At 51.9% G+C, this 19,225-nt stretch overlaps 2 protein-coding genes across 7 annotated transcripts; one reads left to right on the top strand and one right to left on the bottom strand.

Annotated features, from left to right (window-relative positions):
* Positions 1-44: 44 nt before the first annotated feature.
* On the bottom strand, positions 45-13,084 carry haus2 (HAUS augmin like complex subunit 2). 3 transcript variants are annotated; one of them, XM_086183539.1, is made up of 7 exons: positions 12,905-13,043; positions 12,402-12,491; positions 10,995-11,093; positions 6,923-6,992; positions 1,318-1,450; positions 489-597; positions 45-262 (listed from the first exon to the last, which is right to left on the bottom strand). In XM_086183539.1, exons 1-7 carry the CDS (start codon positions 12,959-12,961, stop codon positions 149-151), a joined length of 672 nt encoding a protein of 223 aa, XP_086039665.1. In that variant the 5' UTR covers positions 12,962-13,043; the 3' UTR covers positions 45-148. The 3 variants fall into 3 exon arrangements, with proteins under 3 accessions (XP_086039665.1, XP_086039666.1, XP_086039668.1); XM_086183540.1 differs by having other exon boundaries at positions 46-262; positions 12,956-13,084; XM_086183542.1 differs by lacking the exons at positions 45-262; positions 489-597 and adding an exon at positions 610-812 and having other exon boundaries at positions 12,905-13,044.
* LOC147246987 (uncharacterized) lies at positions 13,037-19,087 on the top strand. 4 transcript variants are annotated; one of them, XM_086183537.1, is made up of 8 exons: positions 13,037-13,558; positions 15,910-16,031; positions 16,168-16,306; positions 16,716-16,837; positions 17,069-17,179; positions 18,246-18,347; positions 18,436-18,526; positions 18,615-19,087. In XM_086183537.1, the coding sequence occupies exons 1-8, from the start codon at positions 13,462-13,464 to the stop codon at positions 18,692-18,694; spliced, it is 864 nt and encodes a 287-aa protein (XP_086039663.1). In that variant the 5' UTR covers positions 13,037-13,461; the 3' UTR covers positions 18,695-19,087. The 4 variants fall into 4 exon arrangements, with proteins under 4 accessions (XP_086039663.1, XP_086039661.1, XP_086039664.1 ...); XM_086183535.1 differs by having other exon boundaries at positions 13,043-13,558; positions 18,246-18,352; XM_086183538.1 differs by having other exon boundaries at positions 13,046-13,558; positions 18,618-19,087.
* Positions 19,088-19,225: the final 138 nt, after the last annotated feature.

Below are 19,225 nucleotides of genomic sequence, written 5' to 3'. Positions count from 1 at the left end.
CACGGCCGAGGCCTTTTTGTTTGAAATGATTAATAAATACCAGACGCTCTGCATTTGGGGGGGGGGGGGGTTTATTACAATGTCAAACAATAAAAGACTTGTGGAGAGGTGTGACATCATGGCGAGCTGTCCCTGAGCAGGCATGACATCATGGCGAGCTGTCACCGAGCAGGCTGCTGCTGACTTCCTTCCATTCCAGAACCTGACAGACCGACATCTCCACCTCAGAGACACACACCAGCAGCTGGGAGAGAGACTGGTTCTGGGAAAGAGGGAGGGAGTGAGGGAGAGGAAGGGAGAGAGTGAGGGAGGGAGAGGGAGAGAGAGAGAAAGGGAGGGAGAGAGGAAGGGAGGGAGAGAGGGAGAGGAAGGGAGAGAGTGAGGGAAAGAGGAAGGGAGAGGGAGGGGGTGAGAGAGCGCTGACATGCGTCGTTTCATGTGTGCATGAACGTGTTAAATGACACAGGCAGTAAGGTCATGTGACTGACCAGCTGAGCCAGCTGGTCAGTGGCAGCAGGACGGTTTCTGGTGGCGCTCATCTTCTCCTCCAGCATCTCGATCAGGTCCACCGCCATCTTCACAACGTCAACCACAAACCTGGAAGGACTCAGCAGGGTCAGTGGGCGGCAGCGACACGTGAACCCTGCCAGGCTGGTTTCTGACCCACACCGACCAGAACCAGGCTGCACTAGACTTGGACCAGCGCCGCTTCGTGTTTGAAGAAACTCGGCAGAGGGCCACAGGCTCGCGCTGACAGGTGGGCGGAGTCAAGACCATCTGGATGTTTCCTGGTCATCTGAACATCTACTTGACTAACAGCAAACAGAAAATGACGTACGTCTCATGGTACGGTAATCAGTCATGATGCTCACACAAGCCACACCCCCAGACATGAGTGACAGACAGAGATGGTCATAGCATCCGTCATCCTGCGGTGGCGACAACAGCTACAACAAATACGGCTGTGACGGTCATTCACCACAAATACAGAACCAGACTTTGATACGCCAAGGAGAGGCTCTTCACCGTGACGCGCACACACACACACACACACACACTCCAGTTATCCTTATGAGGACATTCCATTGACTTCCATTCTTGTGGACCCCCGAACCCTCAGCCCAACACCAGCTGACCCCTTCACTCTACCTCCCACCAGCAACTCAGGAATCCCCCTGGTCTCTGGTGCTCATGAGGACTAGAGGTCCTGATAAGGTTTGTGTTTCTACCAGAAAAGGTCTCCAAAAGACACTAAGTACACACATGCACACACTTTCCACCTGCTGCCAGTCAGGTTGCTATGGAGATGGTATCTACCTGTGCAGGTGAGCCTGAACTGGCAGGTCGGCGCGCCCCAGAGGCCTCATCAGCCGCTGCCTCAGCCGGCTCTGATCCTTCAGGACGTCCTGCAGGTGAGAGCAGAAGCCCTGCAGGCTCTCCGTCCTCTGAGCTGGAGGGCGAAGAGGGCGGAGCTAGTGTTGGCGGATCCTCAAGTCAAGTCAACGTTATTCATGTGAAAGCAGGTCTAGAAATACAAGTTTTAAAATCAACTTGGTTTAAAAAGACACAGTAACTCCCCTTAGTTGCGGTGCAACGGATCCCCACCACGGTCGGGCCTGCATGTGATCCAAGGATCAACTCCAATATTTGCATGTGCCTCCCCTCCCTCCGGGTGTAGTGGGCGGGACAAGCAACAGGCGGCGGCGTTAGAAAGAAACAGGGTGAGGTAGCTGCTTATTCGTGTTCACACACAGAGGAGCGACTCGCTATGACTGACGCTCTGAATTAGCATGTAGGCCAGTGGTTCTCAAACTTTTTCTGTCACCCCCCCCCCCACGCCAAATTTTTGGACAAACTCGGCCATGTTTAACTTTATTGACCTGTTAAAAATTACAAACATTCCTTTGGTTTTTCAGAACTAGAAAAAATGAAATAAAATGTGTTTCATCCCTGTCAAATATCTCTCCATTTTAGAAACAGACCTGACAACAGTTGCTATGAAAGAGCTTTGAAGCGCGCTTTGGTTCCGCCGCGAAAAAAATTCCTACGTCCCCCCGGTGAGGGGGGAACTAATGTAGAACCCCTCCCCCACTGCTCTGTCTTTGATCTGTGCTAGAGTGAGAGCAGAGCTGAGAGCTGGCCCTTTAAGAACCCCCCCCCCCCACTGCTCTGTCTTTGATCTGTGCTAGAGTGGAGAGCAGAGCTGAGAGCTGGCCCTTTAAGAACCCCTCCCCCACTGCTCTGTCTTTGATCTGTGCTAGAGTGAGAGCAGAGCTGAGAGCTGGCCCTTTAAGAACCCCCCCCCCCACTGCTCTGTCTTTGATCTGTGCTAGAGTGGAGAGCAGAGCTGAGAGCTGGCCCTTTAAGAACCCCTCCCCCACTGCTCTGTCTCTGATCTGTGCTAGAGTGAGAGCAGAGCTGAGAGCTGGCCCTTTAAGAACCCCTCCCCCACTGCTCTGTCTTTGATCTGTGCTAGAGTGGAGAGCAGAGCTGAGAGCTGGCCCTTTAAGAACCCCTCCCCCACTGCTCTGTCTTTGATCTGTGCTAGAGTGGAGAGCAGAGCTGAGAGCTGGCCCTTTAAGAACCCCTCCCCCACTGCTCTGTCTTTGATCTGTGCTAGAGTGAGAGCAGAGCTGAGAGCTGGCCCTTTAAGAACCCCTCCCCCACTGCTCTGTCTTTGATCTGTGCTAGAGAGAGAGCAGAGCTGAGAGCTGGCCCTTTAAGAACCCCCCCCCCCCACTGCTCTGTCTTTGATCTGTGCTAGAGAGAGAGCAGAGCTGAGAGCTGGCCCTTTAAGAACCCCTCCCCACTGCTCTGTCTTTGATCTGTGCTAGAGTGAGAGCAGAGCTGAGAGCTGGCCCTTTAAGAACCCCTCCCCCACTGCTCTGTCTTTGATCTGTGCTAGAGTGAGAGCAGAGCTGAGAGCTGGCCCTTTAAGAACCCCTCCCCACTGTTCTGTCTTTGATCTGTGCTAGAGTGAGAGCAGAGCTGAGAGCTGGCCCTTTAAGAACCCCTCCCCACTGCTCTGTCTCTGATCTGTGTCAGAGCGGAGAGCAGAGCTGAGAGCTGGCCCTTTAAGAACCCCTCCCCCACTGCTCTGTCTCTGATCTGTGCTAGAGTGAGAGCAGAGCTGAGAGCTGGCCCTTTAAGAACCCCTCCCCCACTGCTCTGTCTCTGATCTGTGCTGGAGTGGAGAGCAGAGCTGAGAGCTGGCCCTTTAAGAACCCCTCCCCACTGCTCTGTCTTTGATCTGTGTCAGAGCGGAGAGCAGAGCTGAGAGCTGGCCCTTTAAGAACCCCTCCCCACTGTTCTGTCTTTGATCTGTGCTAGAGTGAGAGCAGAGCTGAGAGCTGGCCCTTTAAGAACCCCTCCCCACTGCTCTGTCTCTGATCTGTGCTAGAGTGAGAGCAGAGCTGAGAGCTGGCCCTTTAAGAACCCCTCCCCACTGCTCTGTCTCTGATCTGTGCTAGAGTGAGAGCAGAGCTGAGAGCTGGCCCTTTAAGAACCCCTCCCCCACTGCTCTGTCTTTGATCTGTGCTAGAGTGAGAGCAGAGCTGAGAGCTGGCCCTTTAAGAACCCCTCCCCCACTGCTCTGTCTCTGATCTGTGTCAGAGCGGAGAGCAGAGCTGAGAGCTGGCCCTTTAAGAACCCCTCCCCCACTGCTCTGTCTCTGATCTGTGCTAGAGTGAGAGCAGAGCTGAGAGCTGGCCCTTTAAGAACCCCTCCCCCACTGCTCTGTCTCTGATCTGTGCTGGAGTGGAGAGCAGAGCTGAGAGCTGGCCCTTTAAGAACCCCTCCCCACTGCTCTGTCTTTGATCTGTGTCAGAGCGGAGAGCAGAGCTGAGAGCTGGCCCTTTAAGAACCCCTCCCCACTGTTCTGTCTTTGATCTGTGCTAGAGTGAGAGCAGAGCTGAGAGCTGGCCCTTTAAGAACCCCTCCCCACTGCTCTGTCTTTGATCTGTGTCAGAGCGGAGAGCAGAGCTGAGAGCTGGCCCTTTAAGAACCCCTCCCCCACTGCTCTGTCTTTGATCTGTGCTAGAGTGAGAGCAGAGCTGAGAGCTGGCCCTTTAAGAACCCCTCCCCCACTGCTCTGTCTTTGATCTGTGCTAGAGTGAGAGCAGAGCTGAGAGCTGGCCCTTTAAGAACCCCTCCCCACTGTTCTGTCTTTGATCTGTGCTAGAGTGAGAGCAGAGCTGAGAGCTGGCCCTTTAAGAACCCCTCCCCACTGCTCTGTCTCTGATCTGTGCTAGAGTGAGAGCAGAGCTGAGAGCTGGCCCTTTAAGAACCCCTCCCCACTGCTCTGTCTTTGATCTGTGCTAGAGAGAGAGCAGAGCTGAGAGCTGGCCCTTTAAGAACCCCTCCCCCACTGCTCTGTCTCTGATCTGTGCTAGAGTGAGAGCAGAGCTGAGAGCTGGCCCTTTAAGAACCCCTCCCCACTGCTCTGTCTCTGATCTGTGCTGGAGTGAGAGCAGAGCTGAGAGCTGGCCCTTTCAGAACCCCTCCCCACTGCTCTGTCTTTGATCTGTGCTAGAGAGAGAGCAGAGCTGAGAGCTGGCCCTTTAAGAACCCCTCCCCCACTGGTCTGTCTTTGATCTGTGCTGGAGTGAGAGCAGAGCTGAGAGCTGGCCCTTTAAGAACCCCTCCCCACTGCTCTGTCTCTGATCTGTGTCAGAGCGGAGAGCAGAGCTGAGAGCTGGCCCTTTAAGAACCCCTCCCCACTGTTCTGTCTTTGATCTGTGCTAGAGTGAGAGCAGAGCTGAGAGCTGGCCCTTTAAGAACCCCTCCCCACTGCTCTGTCTTTGATCTGTGTCAGAGCGGAGAGCAGAGCTGAGAGCTGGCCCTTTAAGAACCCCTCCCCCACTGCTCTGTCTTTGATCTGTGCTAGAGTGAGAGCAGAGCTGAGAGCTGGCCCTTTAAGAACCCCTCCCCCACTGCTCTGTCTTTGATCTGTGCTAGAGTGAGAGCAGAGCTGAGAGCTGGCCCTTTAAGAACCCCTCCCCACTGTTCTGTCTTTGATCTGTGCTAGAGTGAGAGCAGAGCTGAGAGCTGGCCCTTTAAGAACCCCTCCCCACTGCTCTGTCTCTGATCTGTGCTAGAGTGAGAGCAGAGCTGAGAGCTGGCCCTTTAAGAACCCCTCCCCACTGCTCTGTCTTTGATCTGTGCTAGAGAGAGAGCAGAGCTGAGAGCTGGCCCTTTAAGAACCCCTCCCCCACTGCTCTGTCTCTGATCTGTGCTAGAGTGAGAGCAGAGCTGAGAGCTGGCCCTTTAAGAACCCCTCCCCACTGCTCTGTCTCTGATCTGTGCTGGAGTGAGAGCAGAGCTGAGAGCTGGCCCTTTCAGAACCCCTCCCCACTGCTCTGTCTTTGATCTGTGCTAGAGAGAGAGCAGAGCTGAGAGCTGGCCCTTTAAGAACCCCTCCCCCACTGGTCTGTCTTTGATCTGTGCTGGAGTGAGAGCAGAGCTGAGAGCTGGCCCTTTAAGAACCCCTCCCCACTGCTCTGTCTCTGATCTGTGTCAGAGCGGAGAGCAGAGCTGAGAGCTGGCCCTTTAAGAACCCCTCCCCCACTGCTCTGTCTCTGATCTGTGCTGGAGTGAGAGCAGAGCTGAGAGCTGGCCCTTTAAGAACCCCTCCCCACTGCTCTGTCTTTGATCTGTGCTAGAGAGAGAGCAGAGCTGAGAGCTGGCCCTTTAAGAACCCCTCCCCACTGCTCTGTCTCTGATCTGTGCTAGAGTGAGAGCAGAGCTGAGAGCTGGCCCTTTAAGAACCCCTCCCCACTGCTCTGTCTTTGATCTGTGCTAGAGTGAGAGCAGAGCTGAGAGCTGGCCCTTTAAGAACCCCTCCCCACTGCTCTGTCTTTGATCTGTGCTAGAGAGAGAGCAGAGCTGAGAGCTGGCCCTTTAAGAACCCCTCCCCCACTGCTCTGTCTCTGATCTGTGTCAGAGCGGAGAGCAGAGCTGAGAGCTGGCCCTTTAAGAACCCCTCCCCACTGCTCTGTCTCTGATCTGTGTCAGAGCGGAGAGCAGAGCTGAGAGCTGGCCCTTCCATTGGAAGCTGAAAAGTGTCTCCCCCACTTTGACGGCTTATAAAACTCAAATTGGACATTCGTGTCCAAATTGTGGACGTCCTGTTAGAGTTAGGTCAGAGGTGTCTGTGTATGATTTGTCCATCTTGATGAGACGAATAAAATGGAGTTGGTCCCATGTCTGTAGGACATTCCTCCAGGGCGTGGCGTGTTTTTTTTGTATCTAGGTGGCACTAGAGTAGAGGGCTGCTTTTTTTTTTTTAACTATCAAATTTTTTGCCACACTCGATGTGTGTACCAAATTTGGTGAGTTTTTGAGCACGTTTAGGGGGTCAAAGTAACTTTTGGAGTGGCGAGTGTGGCGAGCACACACAGCAGGGCCTCCGGGCTCAGGCCCTGACAGAGACGTCAGAAGCACAGGCCAACCTACGGCCGACAGACACAGTCAGCATGTACATGAGTGAACAGTGCAGAGGTTCTTCTGACACTCGGTGACTGATAAGAGTTCATCAGAGCGACGGCCTGGGGAAAGAAACGGTCGCTCTGATGAAACAAATCGCAAAGGGTTGGCACTTGAGCCCAACCCTAATTGAGCGTTTTTCACCGTTCTCTCGCTAAACGAGTAAACAAACGTGGTGCAGCTTCAGACGGCGAGTTGCATCAGCGGAGAGACGAAGCAGCTTAGATGTGTTGTCCCGACTGTCAGTGAACAGATTTGCTGATTATTTGCTCGGTTCTTGATTTCTTCTTCCAGCCCACCTGCTAGCAGTGACAGTGACCACCCTGCACAGTTCCTGCATGCAGTATCAAACCTTTCTGAAGTGTTTTACAAAATAATTTTACAGCAAAGTTATATTAGTGCCAATGAAACGTCATGTCAGAGACGGGTGTCTACTCACTCAGACAGAATGGGTGTGTGACGGCGGCGCTCTGCTTCTCCACCTTCAGCAGCTCCACCTCCAGCTGCAGCTGCAACAACATGCAGATGATTAACTTAAACACGCCAGCCTGAACCAACGCAGCGCCAGACACCCGCCTGACAGCCGGCGCTGCTCACCAGAGGTCACACAACCTGACTGCTTCTGTTCCCAACACTTGTACACAGACAGACGAGGTTCCACCAGGTTGCACAACAAACAAGAGTTCAAATTCAATCATATTTTTCACAATTATCTCAAATTGAAACATTTGTGTTATTAATAATTAGAAACTTTTCTGTTTGTCATATTTCTCAAATTTCTTGTGATGTTAATAAAGTAATCATTTCAGGTCCGTCGTTTCATGGCAGTCGTCTCCCAGCAAGGTCTGCCCTTAAATTCAGAGGTGTCACGTGCAGATGCGCCACCTTCGCTTCACTGTGACGCGCCATTCTGAGGGCGTTAAATCAAATCAATGACGCTGCAGAATGACTAGAAACCCTCAGATAAACCCAGTGATTGTGATCACGACCCTAAATGTTCTGGTCAGAGCCCCTTTGGTGAGGAGCTGTCTGGGGGTCATTGCTCAATAAGTGGATGGATGTCATGAGGCACGATGAAGGGTGATGGAGGGCTGCTACACGCCTGAGGTCTGGTCGTTGATCTCAGCTCTCTGTTCCATACCGTTGCTGCAGTAACGGCGGAGAACTTCTACTTGGTCGTTGATGTCAGATGGTCCACAACTTTATGTGTAACAGGAAACAAGCAGGGAAGTTCAGGAACTGGTGAGGTGGTAGGAAGGCAGCAACCTTATACTTCACACACCGGAGGCGCCAGGTACTGCTGAAACACTCACAGTTGCTGCGCGACAGAGACGCAGCAGGAAGTTGTAGAACCATACGCAGCAGAATGTATCTGACCAATCAGAGGATCAGAGGAGGCGCTGTCTCTGGTTCTGCTGTGGAGGTGAGCAGAGAAGAAGTGTGTGTTGATCCTTGGGACAACCAGAAGGTGACGGGTTTGGTCGGTCCGGGATTTCCGGCTCCATCACCATCTCTTCCAGGGGGATTCAGGCTGATCACCACCAGGACCTTCTTCTCCTCCACCACCAGTGTTGGGATCTATGATTCCGTTCTGCTAGTGAACTCATGGTGGAGCTCATGGTGGACTTGTGGATCTGGACTGCTGAAGTGGGTCAGCTGGTCTCTTAGTCCATGGTGTTTGGGTCAAAGGTTCCATCTGAGGTTCTGGTTCGATGTTCCACTGCTGAGAACCTCACCACATTCACACACCAGGGCCTCGGTTCCTCCTCAGTCCACCTGAGTCCAGACTGGAGACACTGGAGTCACAGATCCTTCCTGTCCTGTAGCGTTTATTACTAACATTAGCAAGAGCAGCTGCGTCTCACTGCTGCTGCATGACATAACTGCGTCCTGTGAGTGTGCGAGAGGGAGTGTGGGTGAGAGTGTGAGGGAGAGTGTGTGAGAGGGAGAGAGGGAGCGTGTGTGAGAGGGAGAGAGAGAGTGTGTGAGAGTGAGAGAAAGAGTGTGTGAGAGGGAGAGAGGGAGTGTGAGAGGGAGTGTGTGCGAGTGAGAGAGAGGGAGCGTGTGCGAGAGGGAGTGTGTGCGAGAGGGAGAGTGTGAGAGAGGGAGTGTGTGTGAGAGTGAGAGAGATGGAGTGTGAGAGGGAGCGTGTGTGAGAGGGAGCGTGTGTGAGAGGGAGAGAGAGGGAGCGTGTGTGAGAGGGAGAGAGGGAGCATGTGTGAGAGGGAGAGAGGGAGCGTGTGTGAGAGGGAGAGAGGGAGCGTGTGTGAGAGGGAGAGAGAGGGAGTGTGAGAGGGAGCGTGTGAAAGTGAGAGAGAAAGCCTGTGTGAGAGGGAGAGAGGGAGCGTGTGTGAGAGGGAGTGTGTGTGTGAGAGGGAGAGAGAGGGAGTGTGTGTGCGAGGGAGTGTGTGTGTGAGAGGGAGAGAGAGGGAGTGTGTGTGAGAGGGAGCGTGTGTGAGAGTGAGAGAGAGGGAGTGTGTGTGCGAGGGAGTGTGTGTGTGAGAGGGAGAGAATGTGTGTGAGAGTGAGAGAGAGGGAGAGTGTGTGAGAGTGAGAGAGAGGGAGAGTGTGTGAGAGTGAGAGAGATGGAGTGTGTGTGCGAGGGAGTGTGTGTGCGAGGGAGAGTGTGTGAGAGTGAGAGAGAGGGAGTGTGTGTGCGAGGGAGTGTGTGTGTGAGAGGGAGAGAGGGAGCGCGTGTGAGAGGGAGAGTGTGTGAGAGTGTGTGTGCGAGGGAGTGTGTGAGAGTGAGAGAGAGGGAGTGTGTGTGCGAGGGAGTGTGTGTGTGAGAGGGAGAGAGAGGGAGTGTGTGTGCGAGGGAGAGAGGGAGTGTGTGTGAGAGGGAATGTGTGTGAGAGTGAGAGAGATGGCGTGTGAGAGGGAGCGTGTGTGAGAGGGAGAGTGTGTGAGAGGGAGAGTGTGTGAGAGGGAGAGAGGGAGCGTGTTTGAGAGGGAGAGAGAGAGTGTGTGAGAGTGAGAGAAAGAGTGTGTGAGAGGGAGAGAGGGAGTGTGTGCGAGTGAGAGAGAGGGAGCGTGTGAGAGAGGGAGTGTGTGCGAGAGGGAGAGAGTGTGAGAGAGGGAGTGTGTGTGAGAGTGAGAGAGATGGAGTGTGAGAGGGAGCGTGTGTGAGAGGGAGTGTGTGTGAGAGGGAGAGAGAGGGAGTGTGAGAGGGAGCGTGTGTGAGAGGGAGAGAGGGAGCGTGTGTGAGAGGGAGAGAGGGAGCGTGTGTGAGAGGGAGCGTGTGTGAGAGGGAGCGTGTGTGAGAGGGAGAGAGGGAGCGTGTGTGAGAGGGAGAGAGAGGGAGCGTGAGAGGGAGCGTGTGAAAGTGAGAGAGAAACCCTGTGTGAGAGGGAGAGAGGGAGCGTGTGTGAGAGGGAGTGTGTGTGTGAGAGGGAGAGAGAGGGAGTGTGTGTGCGAGGGAGTGTGTGTGTGAAAGGGAGAGAGAGGGAGTGTGTGTGAGAGGGAGCGTGTGTGAGAGTGAGAGAGTGTGTGTGCGAGGGAGTGTGTGTGTGAGAGGGAGAGAATGTGTGTGAGAGTGAGAGAGAGGGAGAGTGTGTGAGAGTGAGAGAGAGGGAGAGTGTGTGAGAGTGAGAGAGATGGAGTGTGTGTGCGAGGGAGTGTGTGTGTGAGAGTGAGAGAGAGGGAGAGTGTGTGAGAGTGAGAGAGATGGAGTGTGTGTGCGAGGGAGTGTGTGTGTGAGAGGGAGAGAGAGGGAGAGTGTGTGAGAGTGAGAGAGATGGAGTGTGTGTGCGAGGGAGTGTGTGTGTGTGAGAGGGAGAGAGAGGGAGTGTGTGTGCGAGGGAGGGTGTGTGTGAGAGGGAGAGTGTGTGTGCGAGGGAGTGTGTGAGAGGGAGAGAGAGGGAGTGTGTGTGCGAGGGAGAGTGTGTGAGAGTGAGAGAGAGGGAGTGTGTGTGCGAGGGAGTGTGTGTGTGAGAGGGAGAGAGAGGGAGTGTGTGTGCGAGGGAGTGTGTGTGTGAGAGGGAGAAGGTCAGATCATGCAGATGTTCTGAACGGTGGCTGGTGTCTGTCTTGTCCGTGAGTCCTCTCCGGTGCTGGCTGGGACAGAGACTCGCGGTCACAGACGGCGCACACGTATGTGTCTTCTGTATTCAGTTGCTATGCAAATCAACATCAATGATAGAACAGAATGAGGAAAAAAAACAAAAGAACTTTCCCTTCGGATGTCGATCAGTTTAAATTCTGTTGATTGGCCCCATTTCTGATCACATGATTGGATGTTAATTTGTATACATGCATTTGGGAACATGTGTGTGTGCGCATGTGTGTGTGGCGCTGCTCTGCCCATGCTGCTTTGCGGTGAGCGTGTTTCCCTGACAGGTTCCTGCTCACCAGTGTAAATTAGCTGGTCAATTAGCATTCAAATGAGTAAAACCTGTGACAATGCGCCGTGCAGCAGTGTGAGCCCTAACAGACTGACACCTGAGACCAGGGTCAGTGTTCAGGACACAAAAACACCCACCAGCTGATCAATGACCTCATCATCATCTTTGTACCTCGTCAAACTGCTTCTGCATCCTGATTCGCTGCTCGACTTCAAACAGATCAGAGGAGAAGGCGGAGCTCTGGCCACAGGAGGTGGAGTCTATCTCCTCCTGAGGGAACAAGCATCAGATGGTCAGCAGGAGAATCTGATGTTGATCAGTAAACATTGATGACTGACTGAGACCCGGGCAACATCTTGTTGTTACCTCGGCAGTGGCGGCGTTCACGCGCTGCATCTGCAGGCGGTGCCACCTCCACCAGCCCCAACTTTCTACATGCAGTTTCCCTTCAATAGTTTGGATTCATATGAAAGTCTTTAATGTCATGGACATTTACATGTTTAGCTTTGACATGAACTCTTGTGTTTCTGAAATGGATGGATGGATGAAACTGTGAGCGAGGGAGGACAGGAGGGAGAGAGACAGAGGACCCTCTCTCTGTCATATGAATCTTCTGTCATCAGTGATGTCATCTCTCTAAACTGACCTGCATCACTCAGAACCCCCTGTATGTAAACTGGAGATTCTAAATTATTCACCCTCTTTCTTTGAATGATGGCGGTGATTTGCAGAACGATTTGGTTTATTTTACAAACTATTTTCTGACACTTTCCATTGAAGGTAGTGAGTCCATCCCTCCATGTTCCCCCTCCTCTCCTGTTCAGGGTGGTGGGGGTGGAGCCTATCCCAGCAGCCCTCCCCCTGGACAGGTCACCAGTCCATGGCAGGGCCAACACATAGAGACAGACAACCATTGGCTCTCCCAGCCACGCCTACGGTCAATTTAGAGTCTGGATTAACCTGGTCCCTCTTGATGTCTTTGGACTGTGGAGGAAGCTGGAGTACCAGAGAGAACCCAGCAGGAACAGGGAGAACATGGAGACTCACCCAGAGAGACCCCGTGCTGCAGCCGGGGCTCCACCCACAACCTTCTTGCTGGGGGCCACAGGGAGGACCACTGCTCCACCGGGCGCTGGTAGTGAGTCTAATACTTTAATATTGATTAACTGGGTTTTCTGGTTTGACTGAATGTCCTCAGAAATAAAACCAAGAACAATTTCAAATATATTAAGTTGCTACATAAGATCCTGCAAATAACTTTAAATGAATGAATTCTTAAAACAAACATGCTTCTTTAAGCTTTTATTTTGAAAGACCCTGGAAATGTTGCAGGTTTGATGCTGATCTGACTGAGAAGAAGAGGTTCCTTCTGTCTACTTTTGTTTTGTCTTGAGTGAAAAACTCTGGGAGGCTGCTGAGTGGAAATGTTGTGCTGCGGCCTCTTAGCCAATCTGTCGCATAGCAATGAGACGCGCGTCAGGGGCCAGAACCGATGACAGCAACTGAGCTGAGTTCTGACACCTTCAGGGTTGGGAGGGGCTCTGGAGGGGAAACGAAGATGAAGAAGAAGAAGCAGACCTGAGAGAGAAGTCCACTTGAGACACATTTGGACAACAAGCTGGCAGCTGGAGTCACAGTGAATGGAGACACAATGTCCCACCGGAGCATCTGAAACACACAAACACGGGAAACAAAGACCAGGAGACACAAAGACGGGACACAAAGACCAGGGGACACAAAGACCAGGAAACACAAAGACCAGGAGACACAAACATGGGACACAAAGACCAAGAGACACAAAAATGGGAAACAAAGACCAGGAGACACAAACATGGGGCACAAAGACCAAGAGACACAAACATGGGAAACAAAGACCAGGAGACACAAACACGGGACACAAAGACCAGGAGACACAAACACGGGACACAAAGACCAGGGGACACAAAGACCAGGAGACACAAACACGGGACACAAAGACCAGGAGACACAAACACGGGACACAAAGACCAGGAGACACAAAGACAAACTGGTCAAACGGGGTTTTGCGGTTTTTCCAAATGTTGTTTCCGACATTAGTTCACCGTCTGGAAGCCTCGAGCTGCCGGACCGTCGAGTCGGTTCGGTCCACTCACGTTCATATCGTCCGTGTTAACCTCCAGCGCTGGGCGACTCTCCTCTACCGCCCGCCAGTTTCTTCACCCCCCGCCGTTTTCTTCTTCTTCGGCTGTATTACCGGCGGTCGTCAAACAGCCTTGCGGCGCACGCGCGCCACCGTCTGACCGGGAGAACGCGTCGCTTGCGTCTCTCTCTGTACCGGAAGACGCCATCGGTCGGTGGTTTATTGATTCCTCGGGGCAACCGGAGTTGTTAACGAGGGTTTTCAAACTAAGGGAAAACTAGCAAGTGGCGGGAAACCTGCAATCTAAACAAGCAGAACATGAAGATGCTTCCGGGTTCTGTCACGTGGGCAGTTTTTGGGAAACGACTTGAAGTTGAATTTACATGTTGACGGCATTCTCAGCTGCGAGTACGTCAGAGAAGAGCAGTGTCGTCAGCCTGTGGAGGAGTTGCTGGCGGCTTCGAGTTCGTGGACGCTGTCAGGGTTTGGACGCGTCTCCGCTTCGGTCCGAGGACCATCATGAACTACCGAGAGGCTCGGAGCGAGCTGAAGCAGCTGCTGGGACGCGTCAGCACGCCTGAGCTGCCCAAGGTGCTGGACTGGGTCAGAACCACAGGTGAGGGAACCGGGCTTAGGGCAGAATTACGAGGGACACGCTCGGCATGTGACTGCATCAGTTTCAACTTCTGTTGGACCCGTTTTCATCAGAACCCTGAACTCCTGAGTCTGAGAGTGAACTACAGACAGGCGGCGGGATGACGTGTTTCTGTAGGCCAGCATGTTCGTATGCGGTTACATGTTTTTCTTTGTCTTTATTCATGATAACTAATTGGACACGTAACAAGATGCTACCTGCATCCGCCTGCTGCGGCTGGCCAGGACAAAGAGACCTTAAAGTCAATCAAAATCCCTGCTGATAAAGAGAAAAGTATGAAGTGAATTAAGATGTGATGAGGGAAAAATAAAAAAAATTAAAAAAATTAAGATTAAGATTAATCAAATTAATTTGAATGAATCATAAGAAGAGAATCATTTAAGTCATTTATGGTCGACAAACACATTCCTCGCTTCCATCAGACCAAGCTTAGAGTTGCAGCGCTGGCGGTGCACCAGGGGTTCCTCCTGAACAGGGAAATGCTGACAAGGTCTGCATTCAGACTCAGCAGAAAGGCCAAACATGGGCGTGGCCTCAGGTGAGTTCGGCCACGCCTGCGTTTTGCTGGTTGTTGGTTCAGCTCACACACCTGTTTTTTTTCTTTTTTTTTTAACCACAGAAGGTAAATCAGTAGAAGCTCAGTGGCCCCGGAGGCCTTGATCAGGACGGGTGGAGGATAAATACAGGAACCAAGGAGCTGCCTCATAGGTGTTGGGGGGGGGGGGGGGGGCACTGTTTAGTGTGAGTTTGTAGTGTTTTTAGTGCTGCTAATGTGTTGATCTGCCCAGCAACACATGATAGGGTCTTCGAAGAGAAGAAGAGAGGGGAAGAACAGAGGAAGAGAGAGGGGAAGAACGGAGGATGAGAGGGGAAGAACAGAGGAAGAGAGGGGAAGAACAGAGGAAGAGAGAGGGGAAGAACAGAGGAAGAGAGAGGGGAAGAACGGAGGAAGAGAGAGGGGAAGAACGGAGGAAGAGAGGGGAAGAACAGAGGAAGAGAGGGGAAGAACAGAGGAAGAGAGGGGAAGAACAGAGGAAGAGAGAGGGGAAGAACGGAGGAAGAGAGGGGAAGAACGGAGGAAGAGAGGGGGGAAGAACAGAGGAAGAGAGGGGAAGAACAGAGGAAGAGAGAGGGGAAGAACAGAGGAAGAGAGGGGAAGAACAGAGGAAGAGAGGGGAAGAACAGAGGAAGAGAGAGGGGAAGAACAGAGGAAGAGAGAGGGGAAGAACGGAGGAAGAGAGAGGGGAAGAACGGAGGAAGAGAGGGGAAGAACAGAGGAAGAGAGGGGAAGAACAGAGGAAGAGAGAGGGGAAGAACGGAGGAAGAGAGGGGAAGAACAGAGGAAGAGAGAGGGGAAGAACAGAGGAAGAGAGAGGGGAAGAACGGAGGAAGAGAGAGGGGAAGAACGGAGGAAGAGAGGGGAAGAACAGAGGAAGAGAGGGGAAGAACAGAGGAAGAGAGGGGAAGAACAGAGGAAGAGAGAGGGGAAGAACGGAGGAAGAGAGGGGAAGAACAGAGGAAGAGAGGGGGGAAGAACAGAGGAAGAGAGGGGAAGAACGGAGGAAGAGAGAGGGGAAGAACAGAGGAAGAGAGGGGAAGAACAGAGGAAGAGAGGGGAAGAACAGAGGAAGAGAGAGGGGAAGAACAGAGGAAGAGAGAGGGGAAGAACGGAGGAAGAGAGAGGGGAAGAACGGAGGAAGAGAGGGGAAGAACGGAGGAAGAGAGGGGAAGAACAGAGGAAGAGAGAGGGGAAGAACGGAGGAAGAGAGGGGAAGAACAGAGGAAGAGAGGGGGGAAGAACAGAGGAAGAGAGGGGAAGAACAGAGGAAGAGAGGGGAAGAACAGAGGAAGAGAGGGGAAGAGCAGAGGAAGAGAGGGGAAGAACAGAGGAAGAGAGGGGAAGAACAGAGGAAGAGAGAGGGGAAGAACAGAGGAAGAGAGAGGGGAAGAACGGAGGAAGAGAGGGGGGAAGAACGGAGGAAGAGAGGGGAAGAACAGAGGAAGAGAGGGGAAGAACAGAGGAAGAGAGGGGAAGAACAGAGGAAGAGAGGGGAAGAACAGAGGAAGAGAGGGGGGAAGAACGGAGGAAGAGAGGGGAAGAACAGAGGAAGAGAGGGGAAGAACAGAGGAAGAGAGGGGAAGAACAGAGGAAGAGAGGGGAAGAACAGAGGAAGAGAGGGGAAGAACAGAGGAAGAACAGATAGAGGTAAAGTGTCCTTCCAAACACTGAAGGAAACTCCTTTTGGTCAACAGACTGCATTACCTAGTGGGTGTGTGTGTGTGTGTGTGTGTGTGTGTGTGTGTGTGATCAGATGAGTTGGACAACCTGCTTGTTGACAACAGGAAGGTGATGCTGCAGAGCATCGCTGATGATTTGCGAGCCCGTCTTCCTCTGCACGCCATGCTGCCGTCTGAGACCAGTGCCCAGCACAAGGTACCACAGTACAATTAACAGTAATACACACAGTAATATACATAGTAATACACACAGTAATACACATGACATCATCTGACCGGCATCATACCAAATCTACATGACGGACTCCTGATGTGGTCGGTGTGCCTTGCAGATGCAGCAGCAGGCACGGCCCACGGTTCACGTGGACGGCTTCCTGTACGATGACGAGCTGGTGGACGCTCTGTGTGAGGAGGGAACCATGAGCCGCTCCTACTGTCTCAGCTGTGGATCCTACAAGACGGCGCCGTTGGGTGGGGAACGCATCATCACTGCTGAACTCTGACCTCACAGGAGACCAGCTAGGCTTTATATTGCGTTTAGGTCAAACGAGGTGGGACAGAAATTCCTCCGATCAGAAAAACAGTGTTTGAGAAGTTGTTAGCTTGTTGTCATGGCAACAGACCTGAAAAATCATGAATTCATACTTTGTCCAGATTGCCATTATGATGTCATTATTTCAGTATTATTTTGAACTGTTCATTATTATTAAATCAGTCAAATCTACATTGATGATGTCATAAGCCAGACCCAGCAGTGCCTCTGTACATTTGCCTCACGTTTGAACGCCAGCCAGCGCTGTGTCATGATCAAAGAGAAGAATACAGGCAAAGTTCCGGCTGGAATCACTTTTTAAATCCAGTGGATCTTCTCCCCCTGCAGAGTTCCTCTCTCACTCGTTCTCTGTGTCGGAGCTGCAGTTCTTGTACCAGAATGTTCTGCCGGACCTGAGCGGCCGGACCTTGGTGGATGTTGGCTCCAGGCTGGGAGCTGTGCTCTACGGGGTCAGACGCCACCACACAGTCACAGCAGAAAACAGATGATTGAAATAATGACGCCCGCTCAGTGATAACAAGGTCGAACACGACTGCTTCATCTCGCCGTGATGTCACAGTTAGAAGCGGAAACAAGAGTTTATTTATATTCAGGTTCTGGTGGGCAAAATGAGTATTATTCATGTATTGTAGTATTATGAATGAGTATTATTGCTGTCTCTGTGCTGGTTGTGTGTTCAGGGTTATGTGTACAGCTCGGCCTCCCAGCTGGTCGGGCTGGAGCTTAGCGAGGAGTTTGTGCAGCTGCAGAACGACGTGCTGCAGAAATACCAACTGACTGACAGAGTTCAGGTGCGTCAACGGTAACTATAGCAACACTTGATGTCAGCTACACCTCTGCCATGCAAAAAAACTGAATAAGTCATAAAACCAGTGACTGTCTGGACGATGCTTGACTCGTTAGTCTGTGTGAATTGTGCTTGCTGTGATGGGATGGATTGATGGACCCTGACAAGGCGATGGTCAGGGACCTGCAGGCTGAAGCTGCTTAAACTTGTGACAGCAGTTGGGTTGTGACACTCAATGTGCTGCAGTTGGTCTCAGCAGTGTTGCAGCACCTTGGAGTGCAAGACCCCGTGGCCGTCCAAGCCTAGCTAGCTAAGCTGTGACTAGCTTTTGAAAAATGCACATTTGGTCTGATAGTTTTTCATTTTTTACATCATCTACATGGCATCAGACCCTGTAGCATCAAATAAGATTAAACGGATATTAAATTATGTTGAAAATGAAAATGTGGTGACATCCCACTCCAAGTTGTACAGGAAACCAAGAAGATATTGTAGGAAGGCGGTGATATCATGACAGTAGAGGCTGGGTGGACCCGAGTATGTTGGCTCCTCACAGCACAGTTGGGAACCACTGCTAGTATTAGTACTACTTCAGTAGTATACTACGTCGATGTTGGTGTTGGACATCCTGACATTAACTTTGGGTTACCTGATGTCATCATGATGATGTCACAAGGTCTTAACTCCTAGCTTACGAGCACCGGTCAGCATCGTGTAGGAAGTGTCAGATTCAGAAAAGTGTATTCCTGTGGGGGGCAATTGAAGGGAGCAGAAAGCGGTGGGGTTGGTTACACAACAACAACACAACAGCAAACAGAAGGTGAGGAGAAGTGAGGAGAAACGCAGCAGAACCATGAGTCAGAATCAGAGGGACGGACAGCCGCCAGCTGGTTAGCTTAGTTTAGCTAACAGGCACAACTGCACGGGGTCGAATGGCATCTACAGAAAGTCCAACACTAACATCTCAGAGTTCATGGGGAGGTCAGATGACTGTCAGCTGTGGCTGGCTGGTGGGGATTCTGGGATTTGTGGTTTCCCTGTTACAAACTGATGAGTCAGCTTTCCTGCAGGTCCTCCATGCCGATGTCTGTACACAGGATGTTCTGCTGCAAAACGCAGATGTTCTGGTCATGAACAACGTCTTCGAGTATTTCATGGAGCCTGCAGAACAAGTCAGGTGACCACACGCACACACACGCGCGCACACACACACACGCACACACACGATAATGTGCTTTTTGTGTGTGTGTGTGTGTTCAGAGCTTGGAGGTTCATCATGCTCATGTTCAGGAAGAAAGGTTCTCTGCTGGTGACAGTTCCAGGTCTGCAAGAGAGTCTGAGCGCCGTGCAGGTAACCTGACACATCTGGTGTTTCCTGCTGGTAGCACCTGAGGGATCCACTTCCTGGACTGTCCTCAGTGTTTTCTTTCTGTGCCCAGCAGGAGGTGCTGCTGCCTGGCTGGGTGGAGGAGCTTCCTGTGGACTCAGACGTCTACCTGGGCAGAGATGCAGACCCTGACGCTCTCAGACAGATCCACCTGTACAGGGTCATCGGAGAAGAACAGGGCCCTGTTTCCCAGAACCAAAAATGATAGTCCCTGACCATCGCCGTGTATCTGGCCTGCTCTGGTCCATGATCTGATGGGTCTGGATCATGTTGAGTTTGTGTGCTGTGTTCTGGACTTGTCCTGGTCTTAGAGTGTCTCCCTGGTTCTAGTTTGATTGAACATGGCTCAGGTTCACTGAGAAAGTCCAAGTGAACCAAACAGATTAATGGAAAACTACAAACCAGGTGAGAATGCTCACTATTATTGGTCATATAAATATTTTTCATTTTTCCCTTGTTCTGTTTTTGGTACCAGCCTGTCAACAAGATTCTCTCTGCTTCTTTTACACAAATTAAATACTTCCAGTCTTATTTGTCTTTTTTGACTCTTTATTTTACATTTTTGTGTTTGTCTGTTCAAAATGGTCTTCCAATACCGCCACTCAGTCAGTGGGGGTGGGGCTAAGACAGAGATTGACACATCACTGGAATTTCATGTGATGG

This window comes from Aulostomus chinensis, chromosome 17, assembly GCF_037954235.1.
Source record: "Aulostomus chinensis isolate RoL2024-O1b breed Wild chromosome 17, RoL_Achi_v1.0, whole genome shotgun sequence".
NCBI classification, from domain to species: Eukaryota; Metazoa; Chordata; class Actinopteri; order Syngnathiformes; family Aulostomidae; genus Aulostomus; species Aulostomus chinensis.
The sequence above is the reverse complement of the archived record's forward strand: the minus strand, read 5'-3'. Positions and strand labels throughout refer to the sequence as shown.

Coding starts and splice junctions, on each gene's coding strand:
- LOC147246987 (XM_086183535.1), top strand. CDS start 13,462: ATGAACTACCGAGAGGCTCGGAGCGAGCTGAAGCAGCTGCTGGGACGC. Junction 17,180..18,245: donor AACTGACTGACAGAGTTCAG/GTGCGTCAACGG, acceptor GCTTTCCTGCAG/GTCCTCCATGCCGATGTCTG. Junction 18,353..18,435: donor GAGCCTGCAGAACAAGTCAG/GTGACCACACGC, acceptor GTGTGTGTTCAG/AGCTTGGAGGTTCATCATGC.
- haus2 (XM_086183539.1), bottom strand. CDS start 12,961: ATGAACGTGAGTGGACCGAACCGACTCGACGGTCCGGCAGCTCGAGGC. Junction 1,451..6,922: donor CACACACCCATTCTGTCTGA/GTGAGTAGACAC, acceptor TTCGCCCTCCAG/CTCAGAGGACGGAGAGCCTG. Junction 263..488: donor CTGACCAGCTGGCTCAGCTG/GTCAGTCACATG, acceptor CCTCTTTCCCAG/AACCAGTCTCTCTCCCAGCT.